General features: G+C 38.4%; 1 protein-coding gene across 1 annotated transcript in view; it reads left to right on the top strand.

Moving 5' to 3' along the window:
- DCBLD2 (discoidin, CUB and LCCL domain containing 2) overlaps positions 1-21,124 on the top strand; it is a 176,933-nt gene that overhangs the window by 133,537 nt on the left and 22,272 nt on the right. Inside the window, exon 2 of the mRNA XM_010567668.1 lies at positions 17,874-18,101. Within this exon, the coding sequence (XP_010565970.1) occupies positions 17,874-18,101 (228 nt within the window). The remainder of the gene's footprint in view (positions 1-17,873; positions 18,102-21,124) is intronic.

Here is a 21,124-nt window from a genome sequence, read left to right as displayed (position 1 = left end):
CCCCCAGCTCCGGCCCCAGGGGGAGTGGGGGTGGGTTCAGCCGGGCGGGGCGCGACCGAGGGGACGGGGGAGGGAGACGCTGGGCTGTGGAGGTGGCTGGGGGAGCACAGGGGCAGTCCGAAGGCGGAGGGTTTGCTGGGGTTTGTCGCCTTGAACGACGTCCCGAGCCTGGGGGAGGCTGCCCGAGCCGCGAGTGACCCCCGGGCTTCTCCTCCGCAGGCTCTGTGTGAGGTGGTGGGAGGCGGGTAACGGGGAGATTCTGCGTGCTCTGCAAATAAACTTACCGCGCCCGAGAGTATGTAGAAGCGTATATAGGGGTGAGAGTCTGGAATGTGGGAGAGACGGTGTTTTGTTTTGTTTAGAGTAATCGGCGAGATTTCTCCTCCCCGGCTGGAATTACTGATTAGGCTTTAGCACTTTAAAAATTACGAGGCACAGTTTGGTCACTTCATGGCAGGAGATCAGAGGATGCCACAGTAACTGTCACTTTGATCATATGCTTGGGAGAAAGTGGTGGGAGTGAATGTTTTGACAGCATCTTGAAACTTTCGCGTCTGTGAATACAGGGGTTGAGAAGAGAAGTTTTATGGTTTTCAATTCCGCTTGCTTCTTGCACTGGTCTTGTTTCATTTCGGGAATTCAACTCTGTTTTCACATAACTTTCTGTACATCTCAAAGAGAGACGGAAATGTATTTGAATATCACAAATGCTGCATTTAAATGCACAAAGGGAATAGGAAATATATGCACTGTACTGTTAAGCATACATTTTAATTAATTTTTTGAATGGAAAAAGGTCAGAGATGCATTCGTAGAGCAAGCTAGTCATGTCGACTTACCTTTTCATCTTATTTCCAGCTAATTGCATTTAATTTTAAATATGTTCCTGTACGCATACAAAGCTAATGCTAATAAGCATTTGGCATACCTGGTTTTGTTTTGTTTCTGTTTATAACGGAGGAGGAGAAGACCCATTTGCTTTTGAGAGGAAATTGGGCAATTTTACCATTTAGTCTTTTGAAGGCTGCTGCTGAGTGAGTCAGGCAGCAGCAAGGTGTTAGTTCGTGCTGTGGGAGCATCACTCTCTAAATCCTTGTGCTGACCTGACACTTGTCTGACCTTTTGGTGAGCAGACTGATTTTGTTATTCTAGGAGAAAACTGAAATAATTGGGTGGGTGGGGGGGAGGGGGGAAAGTGAGGAGGAAGAGTCATAATTTTCCTCCAGATTATTGAATTGAATTGGCTCAGATGAGTGGTCAGAGGTGTGCTAGAGGGGGTGGGGACCATGCAGCAAGAAGTGGGACTGCGTGGACAACAGGCTTTTAGGTATGCTCTTCGCTTTATCTTACTGTACTCTGAGAAATGGCTGAAGAGCTCCTACCCAGGATTTCAGTTTACAGTGTCCCTCTAGTTTAATGCTTGAAGTTTGCACAGAAGTCTCGCTTTTGAGCAGGAGGGGAACCTCTTTATTGACAAGCTTCATTTTATTTGGTAACAAAAAGCAGAGCCTGTTTTAAGGTTAGAGTCTCTGGTGTTGTTGAATACAATGCTCTTCAGTATGAGAAACTGTTGGAGCTTCTAAGAAAAGTTCTGCTTGTGAAGGACTGTTTCCTTGCCAAAATATTTTCATTTATCTTATTCCAGAGAAGGTTAGGGAGCCCATATCTTGTATCTTTAAATGCTGGCATAGTTCTAATTTGGGTAAGGAGTCCTATACAGAAATGAAATTGCTGTCTTGCTCATGAAGGGTCTGCATAAAGCTATTAATAAATTAATGTATTAAATAGATTCACAGGCTTCTAAGAGAATATGTTGATGGCCAATGAAAGTACCCAAGGCTTAGGAAATTCCACAGTTAAAGTTGCTTTTAAGCTCTTTTACAAAAACACTGTAAGGGATACTATGTAGGAACCTAGCCTCATTTGTTATGTTACGGAGGTTGATCCTGTGTTAATAAGCAACATTTTCTTTTCCACTGTTCAGCAGCTCTAAGCCTTGCATACTGTGGTATTTAAATCCTGTTCTGAAGATAGAGTGTTTTTGTTTCTCACATGCTTTTCTGTAGAGCACCTCCCTAGTATGAACTGATTTAAAAATAGAAATATGGTTTTGGTCAATGTGAAACTTGTTTTGAATATTGGGTCAGGTGTTCTTCTCTTCCCCTTCCAGATAGCTGCAAACTGAGGAATGAAAAAGTGCAGGTACTGCTGTGGTGAATATGTTTTTCACTTGTATTATCTTGTAGGATTTGGGTGGGATTTTTTTCAGTCTATCATATTGAAAATCACTCCATGTATGTAATTCAACATTCTTTGGTCAAGGTCTTGAGCTTGAGTGTCTTGCTGTATTGGAAAATATGAGCATTTTGTATGAGATTGAACACTTTCAGAAACACTGAAAAAGGCGCCAACAGAAAAGTACCCAGTGCTGCCTTTCATACAGTTGCATGTATCGGGGACTGTCCAACCTATGTGCAAGTCAGCTCTTCTGATTTTGAAACAGTTCTGTAGTGACTCTAGCTCCTGGTTGGAAGGAAATTGATATTTGAAAAATACTTAAAGTGTTTTAGTAGTTTTTCATGTAATTAAGCAGGTGTGAATGAAAGCAAGCCAGCACTATATAAGCTTCCTGCTCTTTGTGGATTGCATTTTGAGAAACAGTGCTCTTAACAGATGTTCAGCTATTGACATAAATTCAATATGGCCTGTTTGCTAGTTAAGTTTAACCTTTATTTGGATGTAGAGAAACATTATAAAACAGCTAAGAGGGAAATGGTTGCTTAGCTTTCATCAAAATAGGAGTTGAGTAATGTCTCAGTTATTTTGAAGGTATGAAGATTGTAGGGTCTGTGGAGCAAGAACTTTGTTATCACACGTGTAGTTTGGTAGTCATCTCTTGGGATTTCTAGTGGGTACTGGTTTGCATATGAAACTGGAATAAAGCCTTAAGTTAAAAATAAACTTTGGGTTTCCGAAGGGGGTACCCAAGTGATTTGAAGCAGATTTGTTTGCAACTTTTTCTTAAATTTTTTTTTTCTTTAACTCTGGATGCTTGTTTTTGAATATGATTGCTGCATTTTGTTCTAAACAAATACCAACCCATAAGGATATTGTTATATACTCAAACCTCATTGAAGAAAGTACAAGTGATTCATTGCTGTAGCTTAAAAATGTTTGCTTCAGTGTAGCAGAAGAAAAGAATTTTTGAATGTATGATGCTGAGTTACCATGATCTGAAAAGCTAAGTGAAAGAACTAATGGCTCTGTGTACATTGAGCCTAATGAAATGGTTTTCCATGGCCTTTAGTTATGTGATTGAACTGCAGCATTTCTGGATCTGTTGTGTGTTCCCTGTCCCTCTTCAGTCCCTCTGTGTGCCCTCCCCTTCTCTCCGCAGCACTCCTGGTCTCACCTCTGCTTGTCCATCCAGCAAGGCAGTAGACAATAGTGGCTTTGACTGTGGTCAGTCCAGAATTAGGCACACGCTGATCCATCAGCCTAGCCTCTGCCTTTCAGTAGGATCTGAAATACTTCATGATCATTCAGATGTTGGTGGCTGAAACAAACAACTGTAGTGACTGTTGTGACTTCCTGGCCACTTACTGTGCAGGGGTGTCTCGGTGCCTTTTGTCACCAAAGTTGCTGCATTTTGCTTGCAGTATGCTGAGTTCAGAATTTCACGGGACAGGTGGGAAGACTAGAACTAGCTGTGTGATTTTGTGAACTTTGTTTCCTTAAACTTTTGTTTCAGACTTGGAAATAACTGTCTTTCCCTTTTGGTCACTAAGATAACTTTCCAGTTGTGAACTTCAAGCGTGAAAGGATCTAACAGTGTCCTCCAACCACAGGTTTGGAAGAGAGGTGGCTTGATTTGGGGAGAAAGAAGCGGGCACAGAGGAGGTGGCTCTAACTACATATCCATCAGCTGGGCAAGAGTGGGGGAGAGGGAGACAGGCTGTAGCTTTTCCTTAGATGTCCTGGAAGAGATGCTTTCCTTCTGAACAGGGGCCTGACAGAGATTCCAGCTGCCAAGGTAGCCCATTGCAGGTGTCTTTTTCCTGCTATGCAGAGCTCCTGGCATGTGAATATAACGGACTACCACATATGAGCAATTGCCATGTGTTGCCCTTTGTACAAGTGCCATTTTCTACTCTTGCTAAATTAGACTGGGTGGTGTCTCATTGCCCTTTGTATCCATTGTCCTTGGCTGGGCTCGTCTAGGAGGAAGAGAGTCACAGCTAAACCCATAAGGAATTGTTCTGATTCAAAAGACCCCCAGCTCTTTGGATGAGAGATTTATTATCCTCCAGATTAACATTAGAATAAGTGTTTTATGATAGAGAGGGCAGTGCTCTATTGAACTATTTGGTTTTGCTAATAGGACAGTTTTACTTAGGAATGCAGAGTGCTTTGAAGATGCAATTGTGCAGAATACAGACTCTTGAGGATTCAGGGATTTGGTACCATGTAGGCAGGAGTGCTGAGGCAAATCTCCATCCTTGTGCTGAGAAGTATGGAAGAATTTTTCAAGACTGGGGCTTAAAGTTCTGCCAGGCTTAGCTGACATGTCTGCTGATTCAGGTTTTCTGATGCTCTTTTTCACTTCCCAGCATTGCACCTTGAAGATAGATGTAGTGAGGAGGAGCAGTGCTCTAGAGAATTGTGTGGAGGAATGCTGTTCCTGGGGGGAAGTGAGCTGGTGTTGGAAGTATAGACCTAAAAATGGTGAAAATTCTTTGCTTTTGAAAACAAGAATCTCAGCAACGTTTTTTTCCCTCCTCCAGTTACTGAACCTTATTCAAAGAGGTTAAGTGGGTCTGCTGGGCAGAAGGTACATACATGTGTTCTGCAGAGCTGTCCTTTCTGTGAGGTTGCCTTGCGGTACTGATTCTGTTGAGCCCAGCTCCATCTTTGGGGGCCTTTTGAGGTTGTGCTAGCCTAGTCCACTCCTCTAAAGAAACTCTTAGAGGTCTCATACTTGATCCCAGAATGTATTGCATTTTGCTTTGGATTTAAGCAGTACAGTGCACATTGGTTTTTTATATATATATGTGTGTGTGTGTGTACACGGCTATAAATATCAAGTATCTGAGCTAGTGTTAGAAATGTAGCATAAATGTTCTTTCAGAAGCTTGTATGCTATTACCGTGTGCATCTCGAGCCAGTGACCTCCTAGCATATTAGTGCAGTCTTTAGGAAAATTATTTTCCTGCTACTGAACGGAGATGTTCAGCTTTCAAGATTTGGAGGAATGTTATTCACGTAAGAGAAAAATAATCGGTCTCCTTTTCTGCAATTCTGCCACCTGCTTTATGCTCTGGGAAATGATGCATTAGATTTTTAATGTGATCACTGCTGTTCTGTATCATTTCAGTCATCAGCTAGTTAAGTGCTGCCTTGAATGCATCAGCTTTGATAGCTCAGATAATCATCAGTACAAATGCAATCCTTGTTGGAATTGCTGCTCAACGTTTTGGCAAATGTTTCTATATTGGTTATTTTATCTGTATTTTGAAAGGTTTTTAAATAAGCTACTGCGTGCCACCCCCACTTTTATAGCTGCACCCCGTGCTTTGGGGAAGCAGTTGGGATTACCTGGAATTTGTTTTGTAGTCAAAGGATTTCCCTCTCCTCCTGCATTTTCTGGTTAAGAGTTGCTTTTAGATTAATTTTTTAATCAAATATTATGGAACATCCGAGGTCCTTTGTTTTAAATGGTGTATAGTTTAAATGATTGCCCAAGCATAGACTGTGGATTTGTTACTAAACTGAAGTTAGGGAGGATGGGGGGCGGGGAGGAGCAGTAGTAATGTTAATGTAAAAGGCCAGGTAGGGACTTGTGTTAAAGTAGGATCTGTAAAATTTCTAGTGCTGTTTTTTATACAGAGTGGTGGGTTATTGTCTGTGAAGCCTGTTCATTAATGTGGTAAGACTGTGAAATACCAGATTTTGCTAAGCTTCATGCTTTGCCTTCCATTATTTGAGGCAAACAGCTTGAGCTGTGCTATTCATGTTCTATTTGAGCTTGTTGCTTTATATTTGAACACTTTTTATGTTATTTGGATTAAAAATTATACTTGAAAGTGTGATAGTGATTTGACATTTGGACCACAGAATAGCATTAATTTTGAAAATAGTTTTTGTTTGAAGAATTCTTTGTCTAGTGTTTGAAAAAGAAAACAAACACCGACCCTTGGATGAGTAAGAAATGTTTAACCTGTGCTGTTTATTTTTGGGCATGTAATTTCTGCTGTTGCCCTGCATCACCACTTAGTTTCCCTTGGTGAAGAGTTGTAAAAGGATAACATTTCTTTATGGTTGCTAAACTCTTAAAAAATGAATTTAAGGCAGATAGTTCATACCTGTTTAGCTACTGGTATCTCAGTAATTTCAATCAGTTGGATCTTGGAATTGATACACAGGCAGTTGATAATGGTTATGGCATTTGGATGCTTCGTGTTGGCATTTCTTACAAAAATCTCTATGTTTATAGTTGTCAGTTCTGTTTGGGTTAGATTATTTTTTCTCTGCAAATACTGGAATAAAAATAATTTACCGTGAGTTAGCAGTCTGTAAACAGCTGATGGGTGCTGAAGCTCAGTGGTTAGTTATCTCTTTGACTTTAGTGACATTAGTTGCACCCTGAAAATCAAGCACATCAGTGTTTATCTTTGACAGTAAGTGACAACTCATACTTCTAAATATTTCCTTGCAAGTTTGCAGTGAGATTGTGATTTGAGTTGACCTCCCTAGCTATAAAACATTTGAAATACATTTACAGTAGCAATGTACAATATAATACTAAGTGCATGAACCATTAGAAGTGCAAGGATTCTTAGCAGCTACTGGCAATTGTTTTGATAAGGTAAATCCTTTTGAAGAAGAAGGATTCCTGGAAGCAGAATATGTGTAAATGGAGGCTGAATATGTACTTGTCAGATGTGCTTGCTTTTAATTTTTGCTTACATGAAGAGGATGTTTTGGCCTGTTCACTGGTCTCTGTGTACGATAGATGTTCTGCATTTTGACTCAGGTAGTCATTATTTTCTTAAAATTATTTGACTGCTGATCTTAAGAACCTCTGTTCTGAGTACCTTACTGAAAGTATTAAGTTTCAGGTTTTCGACTGAGTGAACTTCTGTCCTATTAGTAGAAATTCCATGCATCTTGTTTTTGAAGGGTAACACAATTAGGAAAGTTCCAGTTCTGCACCATTGTTACGATAGCATACATAGTTGTTGCATTAGTAAGTGTTTTTGTGTAAGCTGAATAAAGTTTATGAACTTAGTTGTGTCATTCTTGGCAACAGTAGTATTGAATAATAAGGAATTCACCCATATGCCATAAATAAAGTAGGTGTATTTTTTAAGAATATCTTAGAAACAGTTGCTTTGGTGGGGTTTTTTTGTTTGTTTGTTATCCTCTCCAAGTGTTTAAAGCATGCTAGCTTTAGAAGTAGTTAAAAATTGTCTCTCTCGAGATACCTTTAAATCAAGCATGAAAACGTTCTGGAAAGTTAAATTTAATGTAATATCCTAAATTCCCTGTGGTTAGAATTGTGACTAGCCAGCTGTAAGTAGTTGTGATATACAAGAAATCATATTTAAAAGAGCCCTTTTGGTCTTCAATAGTGTGAATCCACCTTTCTGTAAAATGACCTATAAATTAGGATCAGAGAGGTTCAAACTTGACACTTTTTCCTTTTTCAGAGGTAAAGTCTGGAGGTTGTCTTGTTTGGTAGGTTGGTTGTGTGTGTGTGTGTGTTCTGTTGTTGTGTTGTTGTTTTTTATTTTTTTTTTAAGAAATATTTTTCCAGTGCTTGCTTTATGCCAAAGTTTGCCTTTCATTGGCAAGACTGCATTACATCAGTTTTGTTAATTGTAGTATAAAAAAAAAAAAAGATATTTTCAGTTTTTTTTTTTCTGTTCTGTGTGGATATCTTTGTTTTTGTTAATGTTTTCCATTGTTCAGTAAAAGTTTTAAATAAATGTATTACATTTTAGCATTCCTGCATTCTTTATTATGTGAAAACTCAATTCAGCTCCAGCAAAATCACAGGAGACTACTACCTTATTAACCATATCCCAGAGATTATGTGTCGTTTACATACTGAAAAATGAAAATAAAATCAATGGTCAGATCATCTATATACTTTATTAAACACTCTTCTCCCGACTTCATAACTTCCCTTGTTAATCCCCCCTCTAAACCTCCCTCCCAGATTTTTGAAGTTCTTTCCAAATTTACTTTTAGTTCAAGGAGGAGCTTTTGTCATCCAGGGTTGGTATAGTATTCATCAGAATGATAATCCTGCCAGCTACTGATCTTTGGATCATCAGTCTTGCTGAAATTTGATGTACTGTGCATGATGCCTCATGGATTCTCTTTTTAAACTTTTCTCTCCCACAGTGGTTCTTCTGATAGAACCATTTCTTCAAACAATATACTGATTTTCTTGGTTCTTTACTTGAAGTGCTGTGGGAGATAACCATTTGATACATCCTTGAGGAATGTTATTAGTGGTGGAAAAGGGAACTTGGAAAAACTTGGTATGCTTCTGTAAAAGGTTGTTAGCAGATAACTCGTCTGTCCTGGTTTCAAAAAAGATGATGGTTGTAAAAGCTGCCCAGTGTGATGCTGTCAGTAATATTACACTAATACTGTTGATCTTGGTCTGGCATTTAAACAAAGCTTATAAATAAATATTTTGTAAAATTATTCCAGATTTGCAAAAGTTTAATTTACTTTTCATCCCTAAATGCCATTTTCTCCTTGTATTCAGTGATCCACTTGTGGTTTTCCCAGACTTAGATTGGGTGGTCCTAAGACCTCAAATGTTGCTTAACTGTGAAGAGGAAATCTTTTCAGGTCTCTCAACTGCTGTTTCTTGGAGTAGAAGTAGTAGTTGTTTCGGTGCCCAGTTGCAGCTTCAGATATTGAGGGAGGGGGATAGAAACACTGAACTGTTTTAGCAGTTTTGTCACAGTTCTCTTTATACATCCTATTTTTGCACTTTTAGTTTTATATTGAGGCGAAACTAAAGTGACATATTAATTAGAGCTGGCAAGACAAGCAACTTGTATAGCTGCTTGGATGTAAATGTTTTTTGTATAGAGAAACCCCACAGGAATGAGGCAGGTGAAAGATCCTCAGTATCTTGAGTGGAAAGTTGAATTAGGAAGGCAGTGGAAACAGAAGGTGAATTACAATGGTGCCATTTTACTTGGTTACTTCTCAGAGTTAGGAGATTTTGAGTCTGAGAGGATAGTTTACTGCAGTGATCTAGCATGTATGTGGAGTATGTTGTACACGTATGTTTGCCAGCAAGTCCACAAAGGTTTTCAGAGTTGGCAGCTGTTGCACCTTTAGCAGGACTGTAGCCAGTTAAATACATATCTGGTCATTTTAACTTTGCCCCAAAATGGTTAAGATGTGGGAAAAACATCTTGCCTTGTTCAGTGTGGTGGAAAGAAGCCACTGGTGCTTAATTTTTCTTTTACAAATCCATAAGTTTTGCAAAACCAGGAAGACCTGAACCACATTATCTGTTAATTTCTATTTTTATGCCGTTGTATACAGGTGTCAAAATATGTCTATTACCACAAGGGTGGAAAGAGAGATGCATTAAATTTAATGCTTTTGAACACTTAGATACGAAGTCCAGTGGTGATCAGTTTTTATCTTTTTCTCAAGTATATTTGAAAACATCAAATAAAGCATTTTCATTACTTTATCTCTTCATTTTTAGAGCTGTTTTCAAGATCTCCGGCTCTGTAACACAAGGCATCCTTTTCTTCTTGCTCTGAAGAAGTTACAGCAAAGCTGATGGGCAATTTCAAAGGTCACAGATAGTTTTTAATGGAGCTTAAGACACTACTGACTTCCTATATGTTCTTGCTATACTTCTGTGATAATTTCGGCAGTTAAAAACCAGTGACTAAAGTATGTAAATTTACTGTCATCTTCCTACTTAATCATCTTATTTTTCAGTAGTACATAATGTTTGTTTTATTGATTGTATTCATAGTGGGTCACAAGTGTGAAAATACCTTCCTTTTAAGGGAATATCTACAACGCAAAATTAGGAATGAATTACCTTTTAGAACAGAACGTGTATTATATTTCATGACACTAGAATGAAGCCATGTTGTTCACAACGGGAAAAGCCCAAACAGTGCCCATCGTAATTTTGAAATTGGAGTTGAAAATGAGTGTTAGAAACTAAGATGATGCTGTATGTCACCTGCACCGGCAGAAGGAAATACCGGTGTAGAGATGTGGAGTGTTACTGTTTCATCAGTTGGATGACAAACTTTAAAGAGGGTTAGAAACTGATATTTAAAGTTACTGGTCTTGGTGCAGCTACAGGGTGCAAATAATTGCAGTGGTTTTCTTAGGTTTTCTTTCTGAAAGCCTCTAGATGCCCCACTGTTTTTTGTTCAGGTACCCGAACCATCAGCTTCCTTCCTGCCGGCTTCTGTTGATTCCACGGTAGCCAAACATGATTTTTACCACTGGCTGCTGCTGTCTCACCCTCTCCTCCCTGTCCCTACCTTGCATCCTCTCCATTGTGCAGGCTGCAGTGATTGTTAGACCCCTGTTGACCCACACCCTTACTCAGTAAAAAGCAGATAGCGTGGTAACCTGGGTATAAAACTGCAGTACAGCTTAACAAGGGTACGATAAGCACCGGCAGTAGGCAGGACGGGAAGTTGCAGCTATTATAAAAGGCAATACGGTACAGCAGCGGGTGGTATTTAGATCAATGTATGCCACTGTGGGTCTGCAGCATAGGCCCTGTGGTCTCATTTATGAACTAATAATGGAACAGAGAAAAAGATTACTAGTGTTAATTTAGCATGTGAATTACTGGTATGACTTGAGATTTTTTTGCTTCTTTGTTGACATATGTAAGACTTGTGAAATTTCAGTTGGTCCTGGTGTGGTGAGGAGTTTGAAGACCTTAGAAGAGATTTGAAGCCTGTTCTGACCATGACTAGTGCTTATTCTCATAGAGTTTTGCGTGACGATCTGTGTGTTATTTTTCATTTCCTTCATCAGCTGTGTTTCTGCTGTGTAGCACTTAGAGCACTGAAGCGCAACAGTGTTTATTTTTATGAAAGTGTTGGTGCAGATGCTAAGTAAATGATATGTCTTGGGAAGTGGGTGAGCTGCATGTGCTAGGCAAAAGACACCATACAACATGAACTGCCACTATGATTCAGCATAGGCAGCGGATCAGGAGGGCTTCTGCGTTATGTATCATTGAACGCATAGCCCTCTTACAGAGTCCTCATGTAAACCACTTTTCACCATGGCTAGCCTGTCTTTGTAGGCTGCTTTTGCCTGTGTACTATTTAAGCAAGTCATAGCTGTCCCTGGGGACTTACTCACATCATTCCCCTGACATCGGTAAGCAAAAGCTCTGCAACACAGTCATACAGCTGATCTTTCTTTTCTGTTCTTTTGAGTAGTCAGTTTGGCTAGTACATGAAAGCAGAAGAAGCAAATGTCTTACCTGCTCTGATGATTTAATAATTTGAGATAATTTGTTTTAAAATGTTACCATATTTTTGATGTTAAATTTAGCGAGGCTAAGTGTTACTCTTTTGTGTAAAATGCAGGGGCTGAAAGCTGCATTTCCAGAGATGGTGATTGAAAAGCTGTGTGTACAGATGAAAATAATAAAGTGCTAATTACCACTAGCCCAGCATGTGGCTAGCGTTTTAAATGAAAACAGTAAAATTTTGTTGTAATGCTGTCTTAAATTTTGTACTTTTGCTGTAAGAGCAAGAATCAGCCTCTGTCTCTCTCCGCCACCACTGAGCTGCCAACATTTGGAAAGGCAAAACGCTTATTGTGCTTTACCTTTTGTCATGTTCTTATCTTTGTTAAACCTCAACCCAGAGTTTCATTACCCTTTTAAGGGTGCCCCACAGCAAGTATATCAATCCCAGCTGAGACAACCATAATCCCACCTGCCTTCCTTTCCTTGCCCCTACCACTGGCAGTTGCACAATGAGCTGCCTTAGAGAGGTGAGTTGGCTGAAATCTTAACACTTGCTGTGGGAATGGGTAGGGGCGCTGGTTTGTCTTAAGCCAGTTCAGTTCCTGAAGCCTGTGCGCTACTCTTGTGTGACTGGTCTTCCCAGGGGAAGGGATGGTGTCTGCACTTCTGGTTGGGATTTAAGGTTGTTTAAAATGAAAACCCAGGCTGGCAGTGCTGGTGAAAGCAGCAGTTGCTGGTGTTTCCCTACTCTCAACTGTCCTGCCCCTCTGTCAGGGAAGGCACTGCTGCATGTGCACACTAAAATAAATTAGGGGATTGCTCTAGGTTAAAACTAACAGCTATTTTTTTCTCAAGTCCCTGGTCTAGTTTACCATGTGGCTGCAGAAGTGTTTTCCTCCAGTACCAGGAAGGGTGTGAGAACAAGTGGCCGAAAGCAAGAGGCAGACAAGGCTTGCTTTTGTCTGTGGCTGCACTAATTTGAAGTGCCTTCAAGTGTTTATTGAGCTATGGCCTCCCTTGTGGAAGCGTGAGGTATTTTATGTTGTGAAACATCTGTAATGGGATGAAATGCTCAAACCAGTGTTTTACTGAGGCAAATAAATGGCGTAAAGATGAAGGTGGACTCCGTGCTTGTTGGCTTGTTAAGAAAATTAATTCTGACAGAGGAGCGGATTCCTTCCTGAAGAACATAGTTCTATGGATTTTGCTGGAAACAGCAATGAGTTTGGAGGATACAAATAAGGGCATTTGAAAATACCTGAAAAAGCTATTTAGAATTTGATGTCTCTGTGGTCTTAATTCCTCAGTGTTTCTTATCCATGGAACTATTTTGTTGGTTGTGTAAACTTTCTTGCCCACACTGAGGAAAACAAAAAGTAGATGCAGTGTCTTTTAGTGGCACACTGATAAAAAGCCGGGAAATGCAGAGCACAGGAGCTAAACATTAGAGAAGAAATTATAGTAGTGCATTCAATCAGAAGGAGTTGTGTATTTGGAGTTAAAATATCTTTTTGCTTACATAACTCTAATAGATTTGGTTCTACCTTTGCTTCATTAGGAAAGATTTAATTATATCCTGTATGTAGACACAAACTTAGAGAAAATCACAGCTTATAGATGTAAAATCTTCTCAGGAAACACAGTGGTTAGACTGAGTCTGTTCAAAAGGCAGTGCCACGTGTTAAAATTGAGATCAGGGTTTTGATATGCATCAGTTATGCCTTATAGACTGTAATCTTAAATTGTCTTTATTTTATCATTCTCTCTTCTCCAAGTAAGGAATGGGAAAGCATTCTGTAGTCTTAAAGATTAATTTTTAACATGTTTTGGTAGTGAGAAGAAGATTAGCAGTCACTAACAGCAGCCAATTTCAGGGGGAAAAAGTTCTGATTAATTGACTTGAGTGACTATAAAGAATAATTAATCTTTTTTTGTGGGTATTAATAGAGCACTTAGCACCCACTCCTGCATGTGCAGTGTCCTCTCATTTTATTGAATTTCACGTTTTCTGCTTATCCAATGGATTTTGGTATGTTTGTGTTGGTTCAAGTTCTGTATTTTGTTGATGTAAAGAACTTGGGTATGAGAAATCACTTTAAATCATCTGCATGATTGCATCAGACATCAATGTGCCGTAGCCCGGGGCTCATATGTAATCTGTCAGGATAATTCATCCAGACTGCATTCGAAGGCGCCTGCAGAAGAGATGAATGGTTCTCCTGACAGCAGCAGTCTGCTTTCCTCTACTGGCTTCTTAAGAGGCGCCCATGTTTCTAACACATGCTTTGGTGAAGAGCTGAGCTTATTCATGTTTGCTGTGAACATGCTCCTCGGGACACATGAAATTCTATGCACATCTGCAGACCTTCCAGCAAATGTCAGGTGTAACGTGTATGTTTCTGCAAAGAGCTTGATCTATTCTGCAAGTGTAGGGTAGGTCTGTTGTGTGACAGTGGTCTGAAAGAAAGCAAGAGACTTGTGTCGGCTGTGTACTGACAACAGAAGTTGTCAGCCCATTCAGGCATAATTGATTTAGGAATTGATGTCTGTCTCTTCTGTGTGTTCTCAGATATTCCACTCTCATGCACATAGATTAACAGAAGCAAAAGATTCTGTGGCACTTTAGCTAATGACTTCCAAATGAATGAAGTAGCTAATGCTCCCATATATGTGGCTGTAGTGCAAAGAACTGTACTTCCTTTTTTTCTTGGAGAAATTGCTGAGTATTGCAGATTGTTCCCCTGATAAAGGATGTATATATGTGTCTCTGGAGTTGATCAGTGGTATTTATACAACTTTGGCAGAAATGACGAAGTATCACTTACATAGAGAAGCTCAAGAACTATCCTTTTATAATACCAATAAAATAAAATGAGGTTTCATTGTTCTGCAAGTTTCACTGGAAGTGCGATTTTTAGAAATTTCCAAATAGCTCCTGAAATGATGCTGCTGCCCATGGCAGACTGCGTATTGCATGCTGGACATGCAATGGTAATCTTTAAATTCTTCAGGCAGGAAGTGCCTGGCACTTGTGCTATCCCTAACCTAAGTGAAACACACAACAAAATGAGATCTAACATGTCCAGTCAGAGTGAGCTACTTTTAAAAATTGGCTTCATAGTAAGATGATGCTGTAGATGCAGCTCAGCACTTTTTTTCCTTTCCATTCCTTTCTAGTATGATTTGAGAGCAGGTTCTTTAATATGGGTAGATTAGAAGAGTATTTTTCCTCACGTTTTCAAGAAAGCCTGCAACAAAAGGGAGATTTGAGATTTGCACTTCCATTAGATTGTGTGAGACACATTAGAAAGTTTTTCTAGCTAGCCACTAGAAACAAGGCTGATTGTTCCAACCTACAAGGGGAAATTTGACATTTGTTAGCGATGTGTCTTTAAAAGAAAAGTCTCAGTGTCTTTTTAAAACTTACGATCTTTTATTTGCATTTGATCACCTAAATGTGTAAGAGTGTTTTTGGAGTTCTTTTGCTTTTCTCATCAGAGGTGTGCCCTGATCATCATACAAACACAGTGCTGGTATTGTTTCATGCTCAAGACAGCTGAACAGCAAACTAGTGAAGTGGATGGTTTAAATGAATATTAGGGATGATCTTTTCTACTTTCAAGTGGAGAAATTTACAGTTTAAGTCCAGTTTGGGTCAAAGGAGAGACCCAAGCTCTCCTTTGTCTTTGACTTCCAGCAGTATAGGCTTAAGGTGCAAAAGTGTGGGCAAGAATCAAAGGTACATAAGCATGTCCATTATTGGTATTCCTGCTTGTAAGAAATAGCATTTGTGTGGTTACTGCATTGCAATAATGGGCCCATTGAAATGAGAAATAATTAACTACAAAGTATTGTAGATCGTGCAAGCGTTTTTATTTTCCTTAAAATGCACTCAGAACGATGTATCTGCCCATACAGGTGAAAGTACTATGATTTCATGTTCAAAAGGCCACTGTGTTAGTGTATCTGCGTAATATTTTCAATCTGTAAATGATTAAACAGTTGCTTACCTCTCCCACAGGATAGGAAAAGCACAGAACTGCTTAACTGGCTCATTGTTTTTATTTAGGGCATAACCTAAAACCAACTGCTATTTATGTTGAAAATTAATTTTATATGTCTGCAGTATAAAGAGTTTTGAAATACTAGCCACAAATATCAGCAGGAATAAAGACCTAGTTTATATTTGTTGTTTTCATTATAGTAAGTCCCATGTATTTTGTAATGTATGTATTTGCTTGCGAATAGCCAGTTTACTAGCAAAGGAATCAGTAATTTTCTTGACTGTTACGCATATGACTAATAAGGAATCGGGCAATTAAATGTTTACTAGTGAACCAAGGCCATACAGGTTTTGAATAATAAAGCTTTCACTTGCTCTTAGGTTTATAACATGCCTTGAAAAGAAACCAGGATTAAAACGATACACAAAACATACAGTTTAAGTTACCTCTTTGCAACATTGGACAATTGTGTCTTGTGTATTAGAACAACAGTAGTTTAGGAAAGTAGTTTATCAGCTGTCACCGAAATGGAAATAATATGTCATGGGGTGGAACAAAGTGTTTTAAAGCAAATTGCTAAAATTGGTTGAAAAAAACCATGGCTAAACAGCAGCTTTACAAATAGAACTTTTTACTGAAGCAGCTGTTCCAGTTACCTTTTCCAAAGAAGATGCATCATTTTGATTCAAGACTGCTAGCAAGAAAAAAAGCTGCAGTTTGTATCTGTTTGTGATTCTGTATATACCAGCAGCACTTTAGCTTTTAGAACATGCAGCTATCTTTCAATGTGCTCAGATTATAAAGAGAATAGGTTTTGTTACTAGAAATTAGGTGCCTTTGCAAACAGATTAATCAGACCTAGTTAAGTACCACAGTGTATTTTTCCCACATCACTTCAGTGCATTGGACTTACTTTTCCATTCAGTCTTGCATGAAACACATTTAAGAATTTTGAACTTTAGTTAGAATTCTTAAATATGTGTACATTTTTTGTCCCTAAAGCTTAGCTTACCTTTTCATGTTTAGTAGAGGAACTACACATATTAATATGTAATATGAAACACTTTCAGACTGACACTTTTAGCTGTCAAAACAAACATCTGTCAAGACAAATGATGTTGATCATTGTGAATTTCTAGAGTGTGAAATCTTGACGTAATGTTAAATCTGTTGTAATCACTTGGCGGGAACTGTATACAAAGGCATGAATTTTGAAGGGTAAAATGGACCTACAGATAATAAATGTATTTGGAGTGGTGTTGAAGACATTTTTGGCAGCATATCTAATCTGATTTTTGTCTTTGCTATTTTTGCTGACATTACTTTGTTCAAGATCCTGAAAGGTCCTGATTGCTTTATAACGTGTACAGATCTCTTTCAAAAGATCTCTGGACCTTCTAGTGTCAAATCTTGAAAATGATAGTGCTGTTCCTGGCCTACTCATTTCATGGGACTAAATTCGATAAATAGGCTTTTTTTTGGATGTTACTTAAAGTTAACAGTCTTATTTCCAAAACAACACACAAATTCTTAGACTTCTTGTACTACATACTGGGGGAAATTCATGTCTAGCTGTTGAGTAAATAGATTTATCAGTTTGCTCTTTATAATTTGATTTTGAGAATACGCAATTTGTGCTATTTTTTCTACTTGTTAAACAGTCTTCTTTAGTATTGTTACTGCTGTTTAAAATCAATACTCAGATATTAGGTAGAGGGCTCCAGGTTGGAGTTATAATTTAGTTTGTTGTACAAATCCAGAAAAATTGAGCATGTTCTCTGAAGAGCTGTAAGAATTAATTACAGCATTAGAATTGTGTTACAGTAGAAAACAATGCACTTGCAGTTTGATGATGGTCAGACCTGGCAGTTATTTTCAGTAGAGTATTTTCTGTGCATTGTCTTTCCACTTCTGTTCTTTTTCGTCGTGTTGTGAATACAGTAACAACAGTAAAACTGATGTGCTCTTGTTTTATTGTCAGGTTTCTCCCTCGTTTTCAGAACCTGTTTTCTTCTGTACGTAGGTGTTGAGGGAACATGAAATAGCAGGGACACTTTCTGTACTGTCTGTGCAATTTTTTAAGTCATTATGGATGAATTTTTATCTCGTTGAGGAAGTTGGAGCAGCTCTCTCGTCACCTATGATGAGAAGCTAAACGTTAGGCAATGTTAGTTGAATGGTATTTTCTCACAATTGCCATTTCATCTGCATGCAACTTACTTGGAGTTTTCTTGCAACATGATTAGTATGGTTAAAACCCCAACAAATCTTATGCCACTGCTAAAAACCAGGATGACTAAATCACCAGTGAAGCTTTGAAGATGAATGCACATAGCTGATTTATTTTTGTTCTTTTGTAGGTGATGGATGTGGACACACTGTTCTGGGCCCTGAAAGTGGAACTCTTGCTTCAATAAACTACCCACAGACCTCTCCCAATAGCACAGTTTGTGAATGGGAAATTCGTGTAAAGTCTGGGCAGCGAGTTCAGCTCAAATTTGGCGATTTTGATATTGATGACTCAGATTCTTGTCATTCGAGTTATTTAAGAGTTCACAATGGGATTGGTCCCACCAGGACAGAGATAGGTAGGAGCTTTTATTATTGGTATTTGAAAGCTATTGTCTTATATAGAACTTGGATATATTGTTGGTACTTCTGTTACTTTTTAAATTTCTCCTTGTTTACCTGCTCTGAGCATAGAGTAACTACTAGGTGTATGGTATTAGTTAAGTTCTTTTTTTACAGCCCTAGAAAACTGTTATAATTCAGTTGGATATTGGGCAGGGTGGATTTTGAGTCTTATGAGAAATGATGAAAAGAGGGAGGTGTTTATAGGCATCTCAAATAAGGTAAAGAAAGGAATTTTAGTAATTGTGTAATTGGAGTTGTGTTTTTCCTGAGCTTCATACCAAGGAAGCCCTGCAAAACTTTGAGGAGTGCTGTGTGTACCTCACCACAGTAGAAAAACAGCCATCAGGGACCTGACTATTACAACTGATGGTACTGCTAGAAAGCTCAGCTAAGGAAAGATTCTCCTGTATGCTATACAGGTCTTCAGTGCAGGGAGGGAGTACAGGTGTAACTGTAACTATATAAAAAATAAAAGTGGTAAAGAAAACAGCACTCTGATTGCCTCTTTCTTTGTTGACGTGCTCATTTCAGGTATGCTTACCAATGTTGCTCAGCAGATGAACTCTCTGTTTGGAATGCCAGTGTATTCTTAATGTAATTATTCTTAAATAATTGCATTTTGTTTACTGTTACTGAAGCGTATGTAAATGTCTGTCATATTGACACAATTCCTATATCCTAAGACTGTACTGAAGAAATGATGAGTAATGATAGCAGAACCTCCTACATTTTGTTTGTGTATACAATAACTAGATGGTAAATGCAACACAGATCCTATAATAATCTTTGTTCTTCCGATTCTCAAAGGAAACTCTGTTGTAATGGTTTTTTTTTCTTAGACATTTCCCAGTAGCTTGCAGAGTTCTTGTAGCAGTGGAGAGAGTATTGCAAAACTATGAGGATCTTCGTTTAAAAAAAAAAAAAAAAGTAAAAAAGTGTGTGTAAATATATATATATCTTACCTGAAATGCCTTTCTTTTTGTATGGAATAGCTCTGATTTGAGCTATTTGTCTTGGTAGTATTAAAGGATGTCAGGCTTCAAAAGTTGTGTAGTTCAAATATCCCCCATCTTCTGATAATGTCCATAGTTTAATTTTTGTCTTCTTTAAGAGACTATAATATAAGTCAGGGTTTTTTTTTTCAGATAGCAGTGTGACATTATCATCTACGTCAAGGTGTATGTAGGGTTTTAAGACCCTTGTTGTTACTTTGCATAAAACTCAAAAGGAATTGTCATTCTTCCTTCCCTGAAATTGGTTGTTATTGTGCAGATTGATTTTATTTTCTTTCCTAAAGCTTTAATCTGGAGAAAGAGGGAGAGATTTACTTCACCAAGATTTTTTTTGTGCAACACAGATGCCATTCCCACTAAACTGAGTCTTTTTATAAAGAGGCTAGTGGAATGTTAGCTTTGTTAACCCTCTTTTCCAACTGTTACCTAGGTAAGTGTGTGTGAAAGTAAGTATGTGCTTGGAGCTGTTGAGCCAGACTTGGTCCAAAATAGGAAATGCTGAAGTCCTTAAATGGCAAGGAATGTCCAGTTCTGATAAGTCTATTATTCACTTTTACAAGTGACTTAATGGGTTTGAGTAAATTTTCTACTTCATTTGTTTCTCTTGACTTTCAGCTGTTCCCAGCTGGTGTAGTAGCACAGTATGTTGAGCAAATGTGTGTGTTGTTCTGCTCTTAATAAATTAAATCACAGAACAAACAGTGATATTAACAGTGGTGGATACAGACGATGCAGACTCCTGAATGTTCATGTTTGAAGCAACAAGCACTGGAGAGATTGGACAGTGACCTGAATTTTTTTGGAATAAATCTGGATTTATCCTAAGTTTTTCCATTCAAGACTACTGACATGGTCTAACAGTAAAATACATGTATTACATAAAATCTGAAATTCAGTGATACCTGCTTTAACCCAAAATGACTTAAAAACTGGCTGATTAGATTAAAAAATGAATTGTTAGTGGGTTAGTTCATTCATAAACAGAGAAGGTTTCTAATGAAGCTTTTGAGGGCTTGTTCTCAATATGCCTTCTGAATATTTATCAGTAAATCAAAAGAAGATTCAAATCCTTGGTGTTAAGTTTTATAAAGGGGTTCTGTGTTAGATTTCATTACAGTCCAATCACTGTGCATCTACAGTCAGGTGTACTTATTTAATACATACAATGTAAGCCCTGATCTATAGGAGCAGAGAAGGTAAGCTACTGTGGGAATTCCCTCTCCTGCTATAATTTTGCTGCGCAAAAGCACTTGGGGTTCTTAAATGCATAAGTACAGACAAAATAGTGATTTTACATCTTTTGCATGTACCATTGACAGAGGCGTCACGACAGTTATGTTTTGCCCATTTCTAGTGCCTGCTTTGTAAAAAGATTGCTAAAAATCCAGCGAGAGGCCAGGGAAGAGTTAGAAAAGTGATTTATAGTCTCAAAAGTATGTCTTGCCATGAATCAAAAGGTGCGTCAGTCTACAGTTTGTCAAAGGCTGTATCTCCACGGTGCAAGCAGCACCGGATAGTTTATCCAAGCTAGATTTAAATGTCTTGCCCTGGGTGTTTGCCCAAAGAAGAGGATAAATGGTGTCTTGAAGACAGACTGACCTACCCTGAGAGAAGTGTTGTGCTGGACAATTGTGTAACAAGATCCAGTGGCTGAAAACAAAACTTGGAAAAAAAAAAAAAAAAAAAGGAAAAGTGGTAGTTGGAGAAGTGATACAGTTTATCATAATGAATGCAATTAATCATTGAAACATGACTTAGAGCAAAACATAGGGTCAGTGTGGAGCCTTGGTAAAAGGGAACTTCTTTGTAACTCTCCCTGATAACCTTACCTCAATTCACTACTTAAACCGGTTATATTTGTATAATATTATACATTTCATTAAAGTATTGTAAAATCTATTTTCTTTTTTTTCTTTAGAAAATACCCTTGCTTTAAAAAAAAAAATCTGAATAAACAAAATTTA

This window comes from Haliaeetus leucocephalus, unplaced genomic scaffold (genome assembly GCF_000737465.1).
Source record: "Haliaeetus leucocephalus isolate CR32 unplaced genomic scaffold, Haliaeetus_leucocephalus-4.0 Scaffold228, whole genome shotgun sequence".
NCBI classification, from domain to species: Eukaryota; Metazoa; Chordata; class Aves; order Accipitriformes; family Accipitridae; genus Haliaeetus; species Haliaeetus leucocephalus.
Note: the sequence above shows the minus strand (reverse complement) of the source record. Positions and strands in the feature narration are given on the sequence as shown.